Source organism: Aspergillus affinis (assembly GCF_023601865.1).
Source record: "Aspergillus affinis strain CMG 70 chromosome Unknown NODE_112_length_118489_cov_85_125139, whole genome shotgun sequence".
Taxonomy (NCBI): Eukaryota; Fungi; Ascomycota; class Eurotiomycetes; order Eurotiales; family Aspergillaceae; genus Aspergillus; species Aspergillus affinis.
In genome coordinates, this window is record NW_026515893.1 from 1 (window position 1) to 19760 (window position 19760).

At 52.9% G+C, this 19760-nt stretch overlaps 8 protein-coding genes across 8 annotated transcripts; 5 read left to right on the forward strand and 3 right to left on the reverse strand.

Moving 5' to 3' along the window:
• Positions 1-187: 187 nt before the first annotated feature.
• On the forward strand, positions 188-3964 carry KD926_000634 (transcription factor domain protein; the record flags this gene model as incomplete). The annotated part of the gene is made up of 4 exons (XM_053104437.1): positions 188-1169; positions 1491-2937; positions 3005-3491; positions 3638-3964. 4 exons carry the CDS (start codon positions 188-190, stop codon positions 3962-3964), a joined length of 3243 nt encoding a protein of 1080 aa, XP_052952253.1.
• A 1371-nt stretch (positions 3965-5335) lies between these two features.
• KD926_000635 (uncharacterized protein) lies at positions 5336-6757 on the forward strand (the record flags this gene model as incomplete). The annotated part of the gene is made up of 1 exon (XM_053104438.1): positions 5336-6757. The coding sequence occupies one exon, from the start codon at positions 5336-5338 to the stop codon at positions 6755-6757; it is 1422 nt and encodes a 473-aa protein (XP_052952254.1).
• Positions 6758-7263: 506 nt separating this feature from the next.
• On the reverse strand, positions 7264-10054 carry KD926_000636 (MIF4G domain-containing protein; the record flags this gene model as incomplete). The annotated part of the gene is made up of 2 exons (XM_053104439.1): positions 7264-8459; positions 8512-10054. The coding sequence occupies 2 exons, from the start codon at positions 10052-10054 to the stop codon at positions 7264-7266; spliced, it is 2739 nt and encodes a 912-aa protein (XP_052952255.1).
• Positions 10055-10435: 381 nt separating this feature from the next.
• On the forward strand, positions 10436-10909 carry KD926_000637 (signal recognition particle 14 kDa protein; the record flags this gene model as incomplete). Its single annotated transcript, XM_053104440.1, has 2 exons — positions 10436-10462; positions 10523-10909. The coding sequence occupies 2 exons, from the start codon at positions 10436-10438 to the stop codon at positions 10907-10909; spliced, it is 414 nt and encodes a 137-aa protein (XP_052952256.1).
• A 617-nt stretch (positions 10910-11526) lies between these two features.
• Positions 11527-13239, reverse strand: KD926_000638 (uncharacterized protein; the record flags this gene model as incomplete). Its single annotated transcript, XM_053104441.1, has 1 exon — positions 11527-13239. One exon carries the CDS (start codon positions 13237-13239, stop codon positions 11527-11529), a length of 1713 nt encoding a protein of 570 aa, XP_052952257.1.
• A 478-nt stretch (positions 13240-13717) lies between these two features.
• On the forward strand, positions 13718-15218 carry usgS (transmembrane protein UsgS; the record flags this gene model as incomplete). The annotated part of the gene is made up of 5 exons (XM_053104442.1): positions 13718-13775; positions 14021-14127; positions 14185-14357; positions 14408-14804; positions 14859-15218. 5 exons carry the CDS (start codon positions 13718-13720, stop codon positions 15216-15218), a joined length of 1095 nt encoding a protein of 364 aa, XP_052952258.1.
• A 1051-nt stretch (positions 15219-16269) lies between these two features.
• On the forward strand, positions 16270-17737 carry KD926_000640 (acetamidase/formamidase family protein; the record flags this gene model as incomplete). Its single annotated transcript, XM_053104443.1, has 4 exons — positions 16270-16344; positions 16422-16765; positions 16825-17098; positions 17159-17737. The coding sequence occupies 4 exons, from the start codon at positions 16270-16272 to the stop codon at positions 17735-17737; spliced, it is 1272 nt and encodes a 423-aa protein (XP_052952259.1).
• Positions 17738-17897: 160 nt separating this feature from the next.
• KD926_000641 (NAD(P)/FAD-dependent oxidoreductase) lies at positions 17898-19294 on the reverse strand (the record flags this gene model as incomplete). The annotated part of the gene is made up of 2 exons (XM_053104444.1): positions 17898-19024; positions 19102-19294. The coding sequence occupies 2 exons, from the start codon at positions 19292-19294 to the stop codon at positions 17898-17900; spliced, it is 1320 nt and encodes a 439-aa protein (XP_052952260.1).
• Positions 19295-19760: the final 466 nt, after the last annotated feature.

Consider the following 19760-nt stretch of genomic DNA (forward strand, 5'->3'; position numbering starts at 1 on the left):
AAAAAAGTAGTAGTTTATATGGAATACAGGTGGCCGATTCGTTTCGTGTGGCCGACTCGCTAGTGAAATACGTTAACTAACATCGGTGATGAGTCATCCCCCGGATCCTGACGCTCAACTCCAAATAAATGAAATCGTAAACCGAACAGTAAGCAACATACAGAATCATCAATCAGACATCGCCAATATGCCTCCCTCCTCCCCTCCCTCCTCCCGTCGACGCATTCTCCTTCTTACCTTCGACGCCTTCAACACCATTTACCGACCCCGCGCCCCAGTCTTCGACCTCTACATCCAAGCCGCCCAATCGCGCAAACTCCCCCACGCGGAACACCTCACATCTGTGACCCTCGGCGCGGCGTTCAAATCGACATTTAAATCACAAACAAAGGCATACCCGAATTATGGTCGAGAGCTCGCGATTCGCGGCGAATACGGCGGCGCAAGACAGTGGTGGGAGGAGATTGTGAGGGGGACGTTTACAAAGGCATTAAGTGATGCGAGGCCAGGTGCCCACGGCGCGGAGACGAATGCAATCGCAGGTGGAAATACAAGCGCCGGGGAAATCCAGATACCGGAGGACTTTGTTGAAAAGCTTCAGACATTATTTGCTAGTCGAGAAGGATACGCATTTTATCCCGGGGCGGAGAAGCTGTTTGAATGTCTCCGGCGCGTGAAAAGACAGGGGACCGGGCCGGGTCCGTTCGATCGAGTCATCGTGGGCGTGGTTTCGAATTCGGATGATCGTGTTCCTGCTGTGTTGAAGTCTTTGGGCCTACGGGTGGGGAATGTCAGGGCTGATGAGGATATCGAGAGCATGCGGCTGCCAGGGTATGAGGAGCGAGGAGATTATAAAGAGCAAAACGAAGTTGAAGAGGGATCATCGGGTCAAGAGGATGTTGATTTCGTGGTGACGAGCTACGAGGCGGGGGTTGAGAAACCCGGTCGGAAGATCTTTGATATCGCCAGACGACAAGCCGAGAGGATTGTGGGGCAGGAAGAGGGACTGGACTGGACCATGGTGCATGTGGGCGATGATCTAGAGAAGGATTATCGGGGGTGTCTGGATGCCGGGTGGCGGGGATATCTTGGATTGGACGGGCGTAGTCTGGATGAATTGGAGGGGGTATCGGGTACAGACGTGTTTGAGAGTTTAGATGAGCTGGAGGGTAAGTTGGAGGCGATTGAAATATAGATTGGCGATGATATCATGAGGGGATGGTGGTAGTATACTGGATAGTCAAGACCTGGAGTTAGGGCTGCCTGGGGTGGTGACAATCTGCCCGTCCGGCCATCATTTCCGGCATATGACGAAGACGAGATGAAGAACTGGTTTTCTCTCTCTCTCGGTGTCTTCCACATGTTTATATTAGATAATTCTTTTTACTCTGTTCATTTCTTTTTCTCGTTTACGTTTTTTCTACTTCGCCGACCGCCGAGCTGAGTCATCGGCGAGCAGGGCTGGCTGCATCTCCGACGCTCTTCATCAGGCAGTCCGCCAGTCTCTCGCACTCTCGGCATCCTCAGTCGCCCTCTCAGCTCTCCTGGAATGTCCCGTCCCTATCGCTCTAAACGCCATCGTCCCTGCGACCAATGCCGCGAGCGAAAGCTTGGCTGCCAGACCGACGACGGGTTGCCCTGCATTCGCTGCCGCTCCGCCGATCTCGCCTGTACTTTCGAGCATCCGCCGCCCAAACGGCCGCGACGAGAGTCCTCGCAGTCCTCGTGGATGTGGGAGGATGTGACCCCTGACCATCTTCCCCAGCCCACGCAGACGCTTGATCAATCGCAATCGCACCAGCAGCAACAGCAGCAACCACCACCCATCGGCCAGACCTTTAGCCTGGATGACCTCCCGGTGGACGGTGTCTCCCCGGCAGTCTCCGGCCAACTCGTCTTCGGCCGATCACCCACGCAGTTCGTGCAATCGCTCGACCAACTTCAGGGATTCTCAGCTCAGCTATTCGGGGCCTCTGCAGAGTCAGATCCCTGGCTCCTACGTCATTGCTCGTTCGATGATGCTGGCGTGAAATGTTTCTACAAGGTGCATTTCCGGAATGCCGGCGGCGTGCCCACCGCCGATAAGATCCCCGTGCACTTCATGATCGCCGCCGACGAGTTGGCCGACGCGGCCAAACGCGAGACCTCTTGTCGACTGCCGGCCGAGGGCACCACAAGTTCGTCTGCCGCTTCTTCACGCGACGAACTCAACCGGCTCGTGCCCCCAGAATACGGCCCCCGACTAGTTGCCCTGTTCGTCAAGTATGTGTTCCCGGCGTTGCCGCTGCTGTCGCGCTCGCACATGGGCCTCACGCCGACCTGCTGGACGCCTCAGCCCTGGGTCCTCGAACGCACGCCCGTGCATCTCTTGGCGGCAATCTACGCTTCGGCCCTGCCCTTCGCCGTCCATGATGACTATCTCTGTGTGCTGCAGACCTACAGCGCGCCGCCGGCGCATCGTCTCTGGCGGCTGGTCTACGAGCTCGTCGCCGAGGAGATCCACACGCCGCACCTAGCCGTCCTCCAGGCCGCCATCCTTTACCTGCATCGGCCCCTGGACGATGCCCAAGCCAGCCGGGCCGACACGCCATTTGTCTGGTCCTGGGTCGGGAGTATCGTTGGTCTGGCTGAATCGCTCGGCCTGCACATCGAATGCCGCATGTGGGGGATTCCTGCCTGGGAAAAACGTCTTCGGCGACGACTCTGGTGGGCCGTCTACGCCGAGGACAAATGGCGCAGCTTGCTGCTCGGTCGTCCCCCGTATATCCATGCCGGCGAATGGGACGTCGCCGAGCTCGACGATACGGATTTCCTGTATCATGCGCGAGGTGCGGCGTCGGCAGGATCGGCGGGCGTGTCAGGAGCGTTGGATCCGGTCCCGTTTCGTTATCTGGTGGATTTGTCGGCCATCGCGGAGCAGATCTATCGCTCGTTCTAGTAAGTCACATTCTTCTTTTCTCTCTAGACTGAGCTATCCCGTCAGTCAGCTAACGGCATCATACAGCACTCTGCGCAAATCACAGTACCTCTCGGAGCGATTTCACGCATCTCATGACATCGGCCGTCCACTTCTCGAACGGCTCAATGCCTGGTATTCCTCCCTCCCCGAAAGCTTCCGTCTGCCGAATTGGAGCAAATCCGTCAGCGGGCTAGCGCCATATCCAACCTCCATTCATTTCGCCTACATGATCCTGGTGCTGTTTGTTTACCGCGCCTTATTAAGACCGATGGCGAGGTCATCCAGTCCGCCACTGATCTTCGATCTGGAGGAGATGCCGACGAATCCGGATCCGGTCCCCGGGACAAACCCGGAGCTTGATGCGTCGGCGGACGTCAATGGGGATGGGGTGGTTGGCAACGGGGACGAGAATCCGCCGCTGCTCGATTGTTTCGATATGCCGGAGATCGAATCCTTCCCGGCGGTCGACCTGACAGATCATGGCACCGGCGAGACGATCTTGAACGCGGCGGAGAGATGCGCTTCCATCATGGTGAGCTTTACGAGACGGCTGACGAGCAGTGATTTTGTGGGTTTTTGGTACTCGTGTATGTTTCCCTCCTGTTGTTTTATTCTCTATTGCGCTATTTGCCACTTACTCCCTTTCCGTGTCCCTGAAACAACATCCCAAAACCGCAGTTTCACATCGCCCTCCGCCCGTTTCGACAACAAGAAACTAATAAGCAACAAGGGTCCCGCATTTCCTTCGCCACCGTCTCGAATTTCCTCCTTCTTCTCCTCATTCAAGCCCCCAACGCCGATCGCGCGTTGAAAGGTAAACAGCTCGTCGAATCCTGGCTACGCGTGCTGCGCTGTCAAAGCCAGAGCTTCCCCATGATGAAACTGGGCCTGACTCGGCTTGATGCCGTGCATTGGGTGGGTCTGGAACAGACCTTCGTCCTGCCGGGTCATGTGGCCGAAGTGGTGAAGAGCAGTAGTAACACTGGGTCGGCGGCGGGAAGTTAACTTGGTTCCGCTCGGCGGATATCGGCCGACGGGTACGCGTCAGGTTTTTTTTTCTCTCCTCTTACCTAGTTAGGTAGGTAAGGGTTTTAATGATCTATATATACCCTGGCACGGCCTGCGTTGGACTGTGGTTTGTTGTGTCGATTAGGGCTACTTTCACACGCTGCATTTGCCACCTACCCCATCGACCCTCAACTATTCACCCTTCACCTCTCCAAAACAAGCAGATAAACAGAAGAGAAAGAGAAATACATCATGCCGAGCTCTATTCTCAACATCTTGTCTAAAAAGCATAACTACCGAAATTCAAGTCCGGTGTCGGACTCAGTGTCTGAAATCACCTTGCTCGAGTAAGTCTCATATTTCTCCAAATCTGATCAGTGGAAAAGAACTCCGACCAACTAATTACACCCACTTCTTAGACGGAAAAAGTCACACGATGGAGAGCGAGAATGTACCCCATCTACTATGAGAAAGCCGATTCGTGAGAGGGGGGACTTTAATGGTATGTTTCTTCGATATCCCTTTATGTCAATTAGTATTGGGTTGTAGTTCGCTGACTCTGATTGCATGATAGCTGCCGATTTATGTTTCGGGTCTTGTTGTCGGAAGTGATCTTTCATCTTCCATTATTTTACGTCTTTCGTTTTACTTGTCATGATCGGGATAAAAGTTGGAGTTCATTGGGAGGAGCAATATGTAATTAACAGGGAATGAACATCTACGGAGTATACATGTTTTTTTCAAGCTATTCCTTACTAGTTATAGTTATGGCACCTCCCTTAGTCAAGCGGTAGTTGGGGCCCTTTTCCACTGCGAAAACCTTAAAGTGTCCCTGTTTTTCTGACTAGCCCCATTCTTCATATTAGACCATAGGCACTACTAGTAGTACATGCCGAAGATTAAATACCAGGCTTACCAGCATATGTTCTCCACTAAACGAGGCGAATCTTTCTGCCCAAGTCCCCACCGACCTACGGAGTACGTAGTTCTGCAATCTCCCGCGCACAATACCGCTACCGAATCTTTTGAGTTGCAGGTGTCCACCCCGTACTATCTACTCAGTGTATACTCCGTATTCTAGAAGATTAACAGCTGCCAAGGAGCTAGAGGCCTAACGTCATGCAATACCGGCCCTAATTTGAAGAATCCGCCTTAACCTAACGGTCAATAGGCCTTCTATATTCATACCTCTTATCTGTTATCTCCTATCTCTTATCTTATCTTATCGACTCACTCTCCTCCTCCAACCTCCAACTCTCTCCAATTAACTCCCAATACCCACTGAAACGATGCCACGACCGACCGACAACACTACCTCCTCATCATGAACTTCCGCGATCCATCCAATTCCTAACCTCAACCGCTAAAATGCCACGAACCCCCCAATTTGCATCCACGCCGCGCTTTCTCCTCTCCCAACGCGGTCCCCCTCCATCCTCATCCTTCTCCGCATCCCGCCCTCCTCACCCCGAGGCCATCGACGAAGATGGTTCCCCGCAGAACACGCCCCTCGCGAAACGCGTCCGCGGTCGTCTAGATCTGGCGACACCGGGATCGGCAACGAGGCAGCCAGGTACTTTGCGCGCCGCCCGCGCAAGGGACGTGATTGAGGATTCCGAGGAGGAGAGCGGGCTGTCTGCGGGAGAAGTCGACTCGGAATTAGAGGCTGAGTATGGGGCGCTGTTTGGGGAGACGAGATCGAGATCGAAAGCGAAGAGGAGACGGGTGGATGAGGTGGAGAGGGAGAATGACGAAGAAGAAGAAGAAGAAGAAGGACGGAATAAGAGCAATGATGCAGACGACTACGGCTACGAGCAACAAAGCAATGAGAACTCCCACGACATTGACATTACCAATGGCAATGAACCCGAACCCGAACCCGAGCATACCCAAGGCAATCAAAACCAAAACGACGACCTAGACCCAAACCCATACTCAGACGAAAACATCCCCTCTTCACCACTCAAACCGCCATCAACGCCATACCCAAGTTCCCACCGTCCACGCTTCCTTCTCTCCGCGTCATCGCAACTGCATACGCCTTCGCAGACACACTCCCCTCTCTATCCCCCATCCTATACAAAACCGCAAACATCCACCAACCCTTCAGAAATGACCCCCGCTGCCCCGCCATCCACAACAACAGCAATAGATTCAACAATGGCACCACCGCCGTCAACCCGCCGAAAACCAACCTTCGTTCTCCCACGATCTCCGTCCCCCGATACGGCTGCCGATGAGTTTCCATCGCTGTTCTCGCCGTCCCGGACGCAGCGCCGAAGAGGGCGACAGAGAGGTTCGGGACAGGGGTATGTGGCCGGGGGAATGGCGGAGCAGGTGAGAGGGTGGGTGCTGGAGATGGGTGTTAAGAGCAATTATCGCTCTGGGCATGGGAACCGAGATGACCGTGGGGATAGTGAGCGAGGGAGTCTGGATGGGCAGAAGTATGCGTTTGTCCTTCGTGCGATTGAGGTCGAGAGGTCTGTGATGGGGAGTTGTGGGGAATTGGTGTTTGTGAGAGGAGTGGATGGTAAGGAAGTAGGAGGTGGGGATGAGGATCGAGATGCTGGTGATAGGGTGGTGAGGAATGTGATTTTGATGGGCGAGCCTCAGTCACGGAATTTGAATCCGGAGGTGAACGAAGGGGATGAGGTCATGTATCTTCAACAGGGAGATCTTGTTGGTGTGTGTCAAGGGCTGGTTTGGGATGTTGAGTTAGATGCCATGGGGGAGTCGATGTCCGGGGAGAGGGAGAAGTGGTCGGTTTGTATGGAGTGGGATGTGTTGTGATTCTGAATTTCTTTGCTACATACTTTACTATGACATAGACTATGATACCCTGTTTTTACCAGATTTTTATTTGCAAAAATTGTGATATAATGCAAAATTTATACTCACGACTAAGATGCACCGCTTACAAGCCTCTGATGATTCCATCCACGATATGAGGCGAGGAGGCCATGATTATTACTGGCAGGTAGTATTTGTGAAAGTAGGTAGAGAGACACTACCTATTCCAAGAGCAAGATAAGTAATTTATCTACTACCTAATGGAAATGGCATCGGCGGTGAGCAGAGAGCTCTTTCTTTGCTCTCATGCATGACCATAACAGCGGGCGTTATTAGAAGGCTTCTAACTCGTTAATGATTTCAATAATCTGGAACATGCACTCCGGACTTGGCTCTTTCAGGAAGAGTTTGATAGACAGTGTTGGCGCTGGTTAGAAAAACCGGTACATATGTATGTGCTGTACCTCTATACATCATCCTATTTTCATTTGGCAAGAACTATAAAATCAATCCGTCTCCTTTGCAACCACCTTCAACGCATCAACTGCCACCTTGCACCCCCATCGCACCACCTTCTGCTCCTTCTCCGACACAATATCTGACTTAGAGACCACCTTCCTGATGAAATACATCAGTCCCTTGACGACCTGCGGCGTGTCCCGCGTTCGCACGAAGATCTCCATCAGCGCCTGCTCATCCCGCACGTCTTCGTCCTTCTTCTTCTCCTTCTTACCGCGCTTGCTCTTCTGCGATTGCTGAATCGTCGTGATGAGGAGTAGTTCAACAAACGTGCTAGTCTTGGATTGCAGGTACGCGAAGTTCAGCGTTTTCAGAACTCCCAGGTTCAACGTGCCGTCGGCGATCAAGGTACCGTAGAACTTGGCTAGATTGACGACCGATTTCATGGGCAGATTCGACTGTTCGTCGTCTGCGTGGAAGTCGTCGTCGTCATCCTCATCGGCGCCGGTCTCGCCCATGCGCTTGAAGATGTTCCACAGGGTGTACATGAAGGAAATTTTAATACGTCGGCCCATTTCTCCGCAGAGTCGGCGCGCGATGAGCGTGTAGTATGGGTTGTAAGCCTCTTCCTCCATGGCGCAGTGGGTGAGGACCCGAGGGATCTCGAATTCCTGAGCGCGTTTAAGGCGGAGTTTGAGCAGCCGGACGTGTGCATCTTGATAATCGGGCGCGGACATAATGGCGACGAAGATGGATCGGCGGACGTCGGTGTTCATACGGTGGGCTTTGGCGAGGGAGGCGTAGTCGGGTTCGCCTTCGCTGTCAGACTCGTCGGCGTCTGCGGGCAGGCCGTGCTGGTTGGTTGTGGAGAGTTCGTTGCGCGCGGATTCGAGCGGATCTTCCTTCCAGCTGGCACCGACGAGCCACCATTTACCTTTCTTCGAGGCGTTGTGGATGTCGTTGCGCCCAATGCTAATGGGCTCTGTGGCGCGGATGGCGCGCGAGTTGTTCAGCCCGCCGAGGATCTTGCGCATCTTGGTGATATGCTCGGAGGTCACTGTCGTTGAGCCGACGCCGACACCGGACTTCATGCGGTTGTTCTTGAGGTCGGTGATCGTATCGATCATGAACTTCGTTCGGACTGTGAGGGCGGATTCGCCGGCTTTGGCGATGGCGGGTTGAATCAGGAGGACAATGTCTTTCAGGGAAGAGGGATCATCTTGTCGCAATTGGGGTCCGGAGTCTGGATGGATTAGCATTGGGTTTAGAGAGAGAAGGGGGTTATGAGAGCGTACTTCGGATAATCTTGAGCAGCAATTCGGTGTTGTCTTCTGTGATCTCCTGCAGGAAGAGTCGGATATAGTCGAAGATGAGGGTGCTTCCGATGACGTGGAAGTTGTACAGCTGCGACAGGAGAGAGATCAAGTTGATGGCTTCCTTGCCTCCAAACTTACCCTTCTCGTCGCCTCCAGCATCGAACATCTCCACGATCTTCTGCACAAGTTGCGCACCAAAGTCGATGCCGACCACCTTATACACAGCTGCGATGAAACCCGCATGAAGAATGACGAACGTGTCCTGCAACGCAGACCTCTCGCATATTAAACCGAATAGCAAATTGATCAAGGTGGACGTCACTTCTCCTCGAGGATAATCCCGATAGAGCTTCTCAAATTCCGAAAGAATCGACACCATGTTCGCTTCGGACAGCTTGTTGAGGTGTCCTTGAGCTTGTCTCCGTAGGCGAATAAGGGTTTCGGACTCTGAATTCGAGGCGGCGCGCAAAGACGGTGGGATGTATTTTTGCGGTTTGTTTTCTGTCGGCTCTGGAGCTACAGGCGCAACGTAGGGATTCTCGCGTTTCTTGGGGGCAGGCTTGTCTTCCTCTTCGTCGGCCTCTTCGTCGGCCTCTTCGTCGTGCTCGTCCTCGTCCTCGTCATCTTCATCAAACTCGCCGAAAGCATCATCATCATCCTCATCCCCCTCCTCCTCATCGTCATCTTCGTCTTCATCCATGTCATCCAAATCGTCCGAGTCACCCTCCTCCAAGTCGTCCAAGTCGTCCAATCCCAGATCGCTTCCCATGTCACTGTCGTCCTCTCCAGATTCGCTGTCGGGTTGCAACCCTTGGGCCTTTCTTCGTTTGCTCTGCAACCAATCGTCGGCTTCTCTTTTGCGCTTGCGACCTTCATCCGCTGACCCGTCATCCAAGTCGCCGAGCAACTCATCCAGACCATCGTCTGCAAAGGATTTCGGAAGTTTCTTTCCCTTCTTGAGTCCAAGCCTCTTTTCTAATGCGGCAATCTCTGCATCGTCCTGGTCCAGCTTTTCCTGAACCGCCCTAGAAACCTTCGGTGCCGACGATACGTCATCCATGTCTTCGTCGCTGTCAACATCCTTCTTCTTGGACTTCTTCGATTTGGTGTCGCTCGGTTTGGATTGTGTTTCCTTCTGTTTTTGTTTGGCAGCCTTCAACTTGGCCATCGCATCCTCCTCTGCACTCGGTTTGGACGTCGCAGTCTTCTTCTGTTTGGCGGCCTTTAATTTTGCCATGACATCTCCCTCGTCATCCGATCCACCCATATCGGAGTCCATTCCGTCATCGTCGTTACCACCTCGCTGATGATAACCCTGTCGTTGCCCTCCTTGATATCCGCCCGACCGTTGTTGCGGTTTCGTCTTCTTGCTGTTGCGCTCTTCCCGTCGTCGATCTTTTCGCGACGCCGGTCCGTTTCGCTGATTCCTCTTCTTCTGCTTCTCGCCGTAGTGGTCCTTGATGTCCAGCTCAACGCGCAGGTTCCTCGGCAAAGAGGTCGTATTATGCATGAGCCGAGGCATCGTGAATAGAAATTGCGCTGTGCGACGGAACTTTCCTTCGCTGCTCGCTGCTGGGAAACTCCAAGAGGAACTTTTTTTATGCCGCTGGAAAAGTCGGAGAATTATGGGCGGAGCGGAAGGCGGACAGCTACTCTGAAGGCGGTGTGAAGCCCGAGGCCCGCAGTGCGGAGGTTCTGGACTTCTTGTCTGGCTTGTCTCGCTCGCTCACTACTTAATACTCTGTCTCGGTGGCATTGGATTACTCTTTATTACGTCTTTGTAACTGTTTCTTGTGATACTCTCTCTGCAGGCTCACAGCCCTCCACCTCCACCTAATCAGTCAATTCCATCATCTCGATCACAATCACACAATCCCGCACCAAATCAGTCAAGATAGTCAAGATGCCAGCACATCTCGCTCACGACGAGGTATGCATTTCCTTTCCTCAATCTTCCCCAATAACCACAAAAGCTAACCCCAAACTACAGTTCTTCACATCCCTCACCACCCTCCTCACCAACACATCCCAAAAAGCCCGCGGCTCGATCTTCCTCGCCCAGAAACCTCTCCTCGCCTCGAACCCTCCCAACGAGACCTCCTCAACCGCATCCCCCTCGATTCTCATCCGCGCCACAGACGGCAACACCAACGCCCCGAACCCCAAGTCCGCTAAGGAAGGAGATGCAAAGAAGAAGCCCTCGTCGACGTCGCAGAAAGTGAAGCTGTCGACGGTCGTCGCGCCGGAGGAACTCGAAGCATTCTATACCAGATATGCGGAGGTCTGTAAGGCGGGGATGACGGGGTTGAAGAAGCGTGATCGCAAGCGTGGGAAGGCTAAGGGAAAGGGAGGCGCGGGAAAGGTTGCGAAGGCTTAGCTTATTTCTTTTGTTGGCCGCTTGTTGCGATGTTGAGCTGGGAGGTGATTATGATGGCGAGAAGAGGTTTGGAATGAATTAGGTTCAAGGAGATGATGGTTTACTTCTGTCTTTTGCATTCAGGGCGTTCTGTCTGGTTTTTCGATTCTTCTATTTCTCTGTTGATATTTGGGCCCTGTCTACCTACCTTACTAAACTTCTAGAGAATAAGTAGGTATAAGGGGAATGATAAATGTATCATGGATCAATCGGTATACACCGTCTACGTACCGGACTGTTCATAATCTGAGTAATGATAATAGGGTATATAATTATGACTGTATCGCTAGAATACAAAACATTAGGGGATTACAAGAGCAACGCAATACCGAGTCCACCCACAAGTTATACAGGAAAACAAAAAAAAAAAAAAAGGAAAAAGGAAAATTCATACAAGTCCATCATCATCGAAAGAGGCATGAGTCAAAGAAAAGAGAGAGGTTGTACAAGGGTGAGGATTAAAAACGTTATAGCAAAACAGAACCAACCGGAATAAAATCAAATGAATGAGATGAATGAGATGAATGGATGAATGGAGACCCAACGGATTGAAAAAAAGATAAGATGAGAGTTGTCGATCAATCCAATTCCCAAGGATCGAACTTTCGGATCTCCTCCGAGACGGTCCGCTTCCTGAAGTTGTCGCGTGCGAGAGGTAGATCGTAATCATCCATCGTCTCCCGAGAGTTGGTGGCATGTCCATCTGAGCTTGGAGTTGGCCCGATAACGATGCGCGCGGCGATGTGAATGAGCACCACAAACAGCTGAATTGGAGGCACCAAGACCAACTTGCAGGTCTTTTGGATGATGGAAGCCGCGTCGTACTTCTCCGGGGGATGAGCAAGAGCCAGCGTAGACGACGGGGGCATTGGTGAGGCCTCCCGATCCCGAGAGGCCTTCGACCGCCGACGGAATTCAGCACTCATGCTGCTTAGGTTGGGGTTGGAACTTGCGATCGATGCGACTTCGGAATGCTCCACATTTGCCGTTACGTCGACAGCAATACTTGATTGGGACTCGGGCTCAGGCTGGGGCTTAGGCTCAGGACCAGGCTCGGAAACTGAAGCCGTTGGAGACTCTTTCGGGCTGGGGGACGAGCAGTCGCGGCAGACGATCTTTGGCAAGCTCGTCTCTGCGGCATAATCAACCTCCTGAAAGATAGAATCATCCGACGGTTTGTCCTCGCCACAGTCTTGACCCTGGCCTTCGTCCACAGGTACTTCTGGCCGAGAATATGACTGCAAATCTGTCTCAGGCAAAGGCGGTAAGGAATGCTCAATGGAATGGAATGAATCGACACTTGAAGAGAGTGCTGGGTCAGGCTCAGCCTGTGTTTCGGTGTTCTCCTCAAACCTTGCCAGCAAGGTTTGGAAGCTCCGCTGTGTTTCCGCTACAGAGCGCCGGGGAATATCCAAGGACTCGGTAACAGACGGTGCAGGCGAAAGCCCGCGCGGTTCACTTTCGACGGACAGCTCAGGAGTGCAACACCCTTCTTGAACTTCGTTATCGTCCGGAATAGTCTCCAAGATGGTACTATTACTACCTCGCGTAGTGAAACCGCTGCCGTCCGTTGTATTCCCATCGGTCTCTTCCCCAGCACTCAAGTAATCGATCGTAATGTCTTCGCGCACCGGGCTATGATCTTTGGCAAGCCCCAAATAGATCGGCGCGCTTTCCCTGCGTCCTTTGGGACTCCATGCCTTTTTCTTTCGCCTCGGCGCCTTGGCCGCCTCTGGAATCGGAACGGTAAATCCCCGCTTGAAAGGACACGGGGTAACTTCGTATCGCAGGATCTGGGGCAAAGCCTCTTTCATTCCCGTGACCAATTCCCTGTCCTCGTCTGTCTCGTTTGGCAGCTCGATGCGGTAGTAGGTAAGAGGGCGAATGCGCAGCACAAAAGTCGGGCCGCCATCGACACACCAGCACTGGGAGTTCTTCAGAATCGCATGCACGACGCTGCCGCATTTCAGGAAGACGGTCAAGCCGTGGACATTCTCAAGACGCAGCGGCGCAAAGGCGACCGTCCGCTCGGTAGGCGATCTCCATGGCAGAGTTTCGACGGTATCGACCGGATAATCAAAATCCGACGGGGCGGTGCTCGAGGGAATTGGCGCAAGGGCCCTAGGGGCGAAGTGGACAACTTTGGCGGAGGGATGGAAAAACAGATCGTTCTCGGACGGTTTAAAGGAATTCGAGGTGCGGCGATTTCGCGGATTTAGTTTGGTCGGTAGTGTAGCCGATCGACGGATAGACTGTATCTGAGGCAGCGGCGCATCCGAGGGATCGGACATGGTTCATGAGGAACAAGTAGGTAGTGAACGTGATAAGTATTATAAAGGAGGTTTACATTGGATGGATCAAAGGAAAGATGATTACAAGAGAGATGGATAGATGGAAACAAAAGAAGGGAGGGCCATGGGAGAGACCGGTAGTAGATCAAGTAAGTGTAAGTGAAGGAAATGAACGACCAAGGAGTACGACGGAGGGTGAGACAAGGAGCGATCGAGCATCATCGCCATCCCGCGTGATTTGCCTTCGCCTCGGCGGGGATTCGGCAATTCGAGTGAATGCCTGAGGCAACCACAGGCATTCCCCCGGTGGGGCTGCGCGGCTCTGCAAGCGCCCGCGACTAGCGGCTGCTTGGCCAATGTCACGCGGCAGCCATACATTGACGGTTGCCTGCGTTGCGTTGGTCTACGTTTTCCTCCTGCCTTCCCCTCGTTCTTCTCTCCGGTCCTCTTCTATACTCGACCCTCGAGGAACGTCGGCATGCCGAACTTTGAACCCAACGCCGTAATCCGCGGCTTTCAGCTCACCGTCGTTGGCAGTAAGTTTGACTACTAGTCCCCTGCTCATCATTGCTCAATCCGGAAAACTCGGATGTTCGAGATGTCCAATGTCAACGAACAGGCGGGACTCCTCCACCTCCATGCGTGAACCATAAGACATCAGAAGCCAAGATCACTCTATGCAGGGATCTACTTTGGTCTGCAGCGACTGTGGCTCTGATGGCGTCCAATGAATATCACTTTACTTCCAGAAGCCAGTATAGATGCTAACCCCATGGAACAGCTCTTCGGGCACTACGTAATCCCGAGCTATTCAAATCTGAGCACTTCCGACAGGCAGCTCTAGCCATCGTGGTTGGAATTGTTATTCAATTCATCATTCAAATTCCGGTAGGCCAATCAATCAGTCTCTTCGAATTCAGGGTACACGACTAACTTTCCTTACAGATCATAGGTGTCAAATTCCTCCTGGTGGTTGTATCGCTCTTTGTTGACTTAGAAACTGTCACCTGGGATGACACCATTCTGGAATCTCTGGACTTCTTGAACAAATCTGTCCTCCAAGTCCCGTTCCTACTGATGACCTTGATGCGATATGTCACTCCGACTCTAGATGACATGTAAGTTATCTGTCCATCTCGCAAGCCTCCAGGGCGTACTAATGAGTTAGTTTCATGCAATCTCTGCAATGGGTCGATTACACATACGTCAACAAGCACAAGTCGGACGACCCGGCGACTCTGCGGGCCATGTACTATCCCAACCTTATCAAATATTCGACCCACGGCAGCGCAGGTGCGTCAAATAAACCTGTTCCGGACGCTCTGGTCGCTTTCATGGTCCGGTACGGTCGAAAGGTCGGAATGATGCTGGCGGTTTTCGTTCTCTCGCTTCTTCCTATCGTGGGTCGATTTGTGATGCCGGCAGTTTCGTTCCTCTCTTTCCAGGACTTTGTTGGAACCACGCCGGCTGCCGTCATTTTCGGAACCGGCCTTGTGCTTCCTAGGAACTTTGTCATCACCTTTCTCCATACCTACTTCTCGTCCCGCAGCTTGATGCGTGAACTGGTGAGTTGAATCTGCCCGCTTAGGCGATAGATTTGGAATTCTGACAATCATCAGCTGGAACCCTACTTCTGTCGCGTCAAGTTCACCAAAGAGCAGAAAAAACGTTGGTTTTCCGATCGGGAGGGTGTACTCTTTGGCTTCGCCTTTGCCTTCACCGTTGTCCTAAAGACGCCCTACATTGGAGTTCTCATGTACGGCGTAGCAGAGGCATCCACCGCCTATCTTGTCACCAAGATCACCGACCCTCCCCCAAGTCCTACCGACAGCGAAGGCTATGCTGAGAGCCAAGTGACGTGGAAGAACAAGCACGACTTCCTCCAGCTGTCCCTGGACAACATCGACAAAATCAACACGGCCGTTCACCAAAGCAAGGAGGCCACCAACCCTGACATCTCCAGGCAAAAGTTTACATAGAGATTGGATCCTCCCTAATAATCCACCTTTAGAGCTCTCCTCCGTCCGCGGCAGAGTCGGTGGTGAAGGGCCCTCCTGCACTCACCGGCTGGTTATTCTTGAAAAGCCGAAACTAAAGCAAAAGCGTTGTTAAACCTAACAAGTATACTATTCCTCTCTATACCAATACCAACTCACGGCGCTGAGTGATCTGGACTTCAGAAAACATAGTAATCCATCTACCTAGCCATTTACCTGAGGCACCCAACTCATCATTTTCCAGATCTGCAATTGGCTCAAAATGGTTGGTAATAACCACCATCACGCAATCCGGTAGAAATTTAGATACGGCCACTTTCTTTAAATCTTCCCACATCTCCTTTGTACTCTCATGAGAGCTGGTATCGAATATCCACTTCTCTTCCTGGCCTTTCATAACGATTGTTTTCACCGCCCAATATAAATGCCATATCACAGTCCAATCGCGCTTTGGGGTGAATTTAATTCGAGTAAATCGAGGCTTGTCCTCAACCCCTCCAGGAAACATCTCAATAACTCCGAAAGAAGATATTGGAGGCTGTTGAACTAACATTCGTTTCCAGCTGGCTTCTTCACGTTCAAATATAGATCAGAGCTGGCGAAGTGGTAGGGTGGACACTGCGGAAGTGGACAGCCGTGGAAATCTTTAAACTAGGCAGCGGCTAACTAGGTGAAGTCACTCTTGCCTAAAAATGAGGTTAGTGTGGCCAAATAAACACGGGAAGCCACCCGAAGATATACCATCGGTATGTAGAGCTGCTCAAGAGCCAATCTCCCTCTAGAGCCGGCGGAATCACCCGGCATGGCCAAGCTCAGCATGAAGTCCCCTTGTTTTCACCCGGGCCCCGGTCCAGGACGCAAATCCCTTTCCCCGAGGAGTCCCGCTGATAAGCGGCAATGATAAGATGGCCAGTGGATGCGGGGTTGGAGATAGCTTGCACTCCTCGTGAGGGGGTTTCCCTATAACTGCGGTGCAACCGTCCTTCTTTCTCGTATTCATTCTCCGAATCTCTCCTCTGTCCATATCATCATCATGGGTCATAAAGGCATCCGTACCGCGCTCAAAGTCGATCTCGATAAACCGGCCTGGAAACAACCCGGTCTACATGTAAGTCCAGTACTTTCTAGAAAGATGAACACCGCGTTGGCATAGATTAACAATGAATTAGAACCGATGGCACCCAGACGGCACGTTACCACCTTATGATCGCTCAATCATGTCTATCTAACAACCATCTAGTTCCATCCACCGGAAAGATCGCGAACAATGAAGTCGTCAAGATCGAATGTCTTGACTGGACTGGCGGCCAAATCAAGAACAATGACTCCGCCGACGACATCAAGAACGTTGATCTAACTCAGATCCACTACCTGTCCGGTCCGTTCGACATTGAAACAGCCGAGCCCGGCGATGTGCTCCTGGTTGAAATCCAGGACGTTCAACCATTCGAGCACCAGCCGTGGGGGTTTACCGGCATCTTCCATCCCCAGAACGGCGGTGGTTTTCTAGATGAGATCTATCCCAAGCCGTGCGTGATGAATGACTTTCATTGATTGTCTCATACCTTCTAACTTGGAGAAACACCAGAGCGAAAGCCATCTGGGACTTTGAAGGAATCTTCTGCTCGTCTCGTCACATCCCCCATGTTCGCTTCGCGGGCCTCATTCACCCCGGTATCCTAGGCTGTGCGCCTTCCGCAGAAGTCCTGGCAGAATGGAACCGTCGCGAGGGCGAACTGATCTCGACCAACACCACTAAACGGGATGTCGCGAAACCTCCCCTAGCACAGAGTGCTCATGCCGGCAGCGCCAGCGACAGTATCAAAGAGAAGGTCGGAAGAGAAGGTGCCCGAACCATCCCAGTACGTATACACCACGCCATCAGCCATTCTCATATCCCCAAATCTAACAAACAACGCCAGGGCCGCCCCGAACACGGCGGTAACTGCGACATCAAGAACCTCTCTCGAGGCTCAAAAGTCTATCTCCCCGTCCACGTTCCCGGCGCCAAATTCTCCGTCGGCGACCTCCACTTCTCCCAAGGCGACGGGGAGATCTCATTCTGCGGCGCCATCGAAATGGCCGGCGTGATCACCCTGAAATTCACCGTTCTCAAAGACGGCATAGCCAAGCTCGGCATGAAGTCCCCCATCTTCCACCCGGGCCCCGTGGAGCCGCAATTCGGCCCGGGACGCTACCTCACCTTCGAGGGCTTCTCGGTCGACGAGAACGGCAAGCAGCACTATCTGGACGCTACCGTCGCGTACCGCCAGACTTGTCTTCGGGTCATCGAGTACCTGCGTCGGTATGGATATAGTGATTATCAGATCTATTTGCTGTTGAGTTGCGCGCCGGTTCAGGGCCATATTGCGGGTCTGGTGGATATTCCGAATGCGTGTACCACGCTGGGGGTGCCGATGGATATCTTTGATTTCGACATTCGGCCTGAGGCAGAGGTGGTGAAGAGGGATATGGGAAGTTGTGCGTTTGCGAGTGATTGAGTGGGCGTTATCAACTCCGTGTATTTGAGGAGCTTGTCTACTGCCATCGCGAATGCCTGCCAGATGTATGCTTATTGTTCATAGTTAATGCTTCTTTTCTACTCCGGACAAACCTCCCGATGAACATGCATTTTCACTGCTAGTAAATAGTGGTCAACATCTACACGTCCGTCCACTCATCCTCCCCAATCTCCTGAAAATCCATCACCTTCCCCAACCCCCCAAACCGCCCCTGCGTATCCCTCCAATCCCTCCCCACCGCCGTATCCGGTCTCCAACGCACCACATCCCTCACCTCCCTCACCAGTTTCCCTTCCAACGCATCCACAATAAACCCCCCAATCGCCGGCATCTGCATCGCACCATTCCCCGACCCTCCCACCGCCACCACCAGCGACGGATGCTCAGGGTGTCGATCAATCAAAAACGCCCGGTCAGGGGTATCCGCGTCCCAGCAGATCCTGGCAAACGCCAACTCCCGATCCGCCAGATGCGGCATCGTGTCACGCAGAAACGCGCGCGCGCGAGCCTCCGCCTCTTTCGGGATCTGGGTCTTCGCGAACGGCACGCTTCGAATCTCGTTGTTGTGCAGGGGGTCAGGGATAAAGTTACAGTACCCGGGGTGTTCGTCACAGATCTTCAAGTCGTGGTGGTCGACGTCGGGTTCCATGAAGAAGCCCTTTGCGACGTTGAATAGCACCGGTAGGTTGTGGTATAGTGCGGCTTCTTCGGCGGTCATACGGATATGGCAGAGTGTCCAGGCTGTGGGGCGAAGCTGGTTCTTGAAATCGAGGAGTCGGTCGCTGGTCGCCCCAGCGGCGAGGATGGTCTGGTCAGCGCGGTGAAAAGCCCCGTCTCTTGTTTGTGCGCCGATCACGTCTCCGTTCTCGTATGAGAGGGACTCTACGGCTCCTGCTGGGGAGCCCGTGATGAATCTAACCCCGAGACGTTGTGCCTCGGTGTAGGCGGCTACCATGGCCTTTTGGGCGTGGATCCATCCGGCGCCGGACTTGCTGAACCAGCCTTTCCAGGTGGGGAACGGGCCTGTGAGGACGCCGGGGGGCATGGTATTGCGGAAGTCGTCGGCGGTGGTGAGCTCGGTGAAGGTGTCTTTGACCGGGTCGATTTCGCTTTCCTTGATGTGTTCGATGAGCGCCGGGGTGTGGGCTGCTATGATGGAGCCGGTTTCGTGGAAGTAGGGCGTGAAGATGGGGTCTGTTCGCCAGCCTTTCAGGGCCGCGCGGGAGCAGGTGGCGAACATGATGCTTTTAGGGTCGGTTTCGGTGTCTGGTTGGTGTTAGATCGAGGCTGTTGTATAGGTGCTTGAGGGAGATGGTGGGGGGAGGGGGGCTGGGTGTACTTACCTTTGAGTTCTCGATGCTCCATGATCTTGTTGATATCATTGCCTGCTGCAATGGGCGAGGGAATCGGATATGGGTCGAGGACGGTGACATTGGTATAGCCCCGTCGGGCGAGATGCAAAGCCGTCGAGCATCCCCAGGTACCTCCTCCGACGATGAGGATGGATGAAGTCAGACTGAGCGGAGAGGATGTCATGTTTAGAGGCTGCACATTCATCAAGGGGGCAGACAGGAGCACACGGAAGAGATGAATGTATATCAAGAAGACAGACCAGGTCAATCATGCCATGACCCAGTGATGTCGATGTGTCCTAGATAAATAGTTTAGTTCACTAACTAGCTACTAGACCTGACTAAAGGAATTAGTTAACAGTTTATTCCCCGCTCGGCGGCTGGACCTTCCTTCGTCTTTTCCTTCGCTGTCTTGGCTTGAATATCAAGTTCTCGCCATGCTGGTCTGACCAGTACTTCATATCGCCACCATGAATCTAATTCTGCGGCATAGTTCATGCGTGGCTGCATAGCGTGGAGAATCATTGATTTGCTACGCTCTGATGTCAGAGTCCCTATGTGCGGGAAAAACTCGGACTTTTTCTTCATCACCCGCCTATGTCTGGTTCTGAGAGTGCATTTGCTCAGGCCTACACTGCGATGACAAGGAT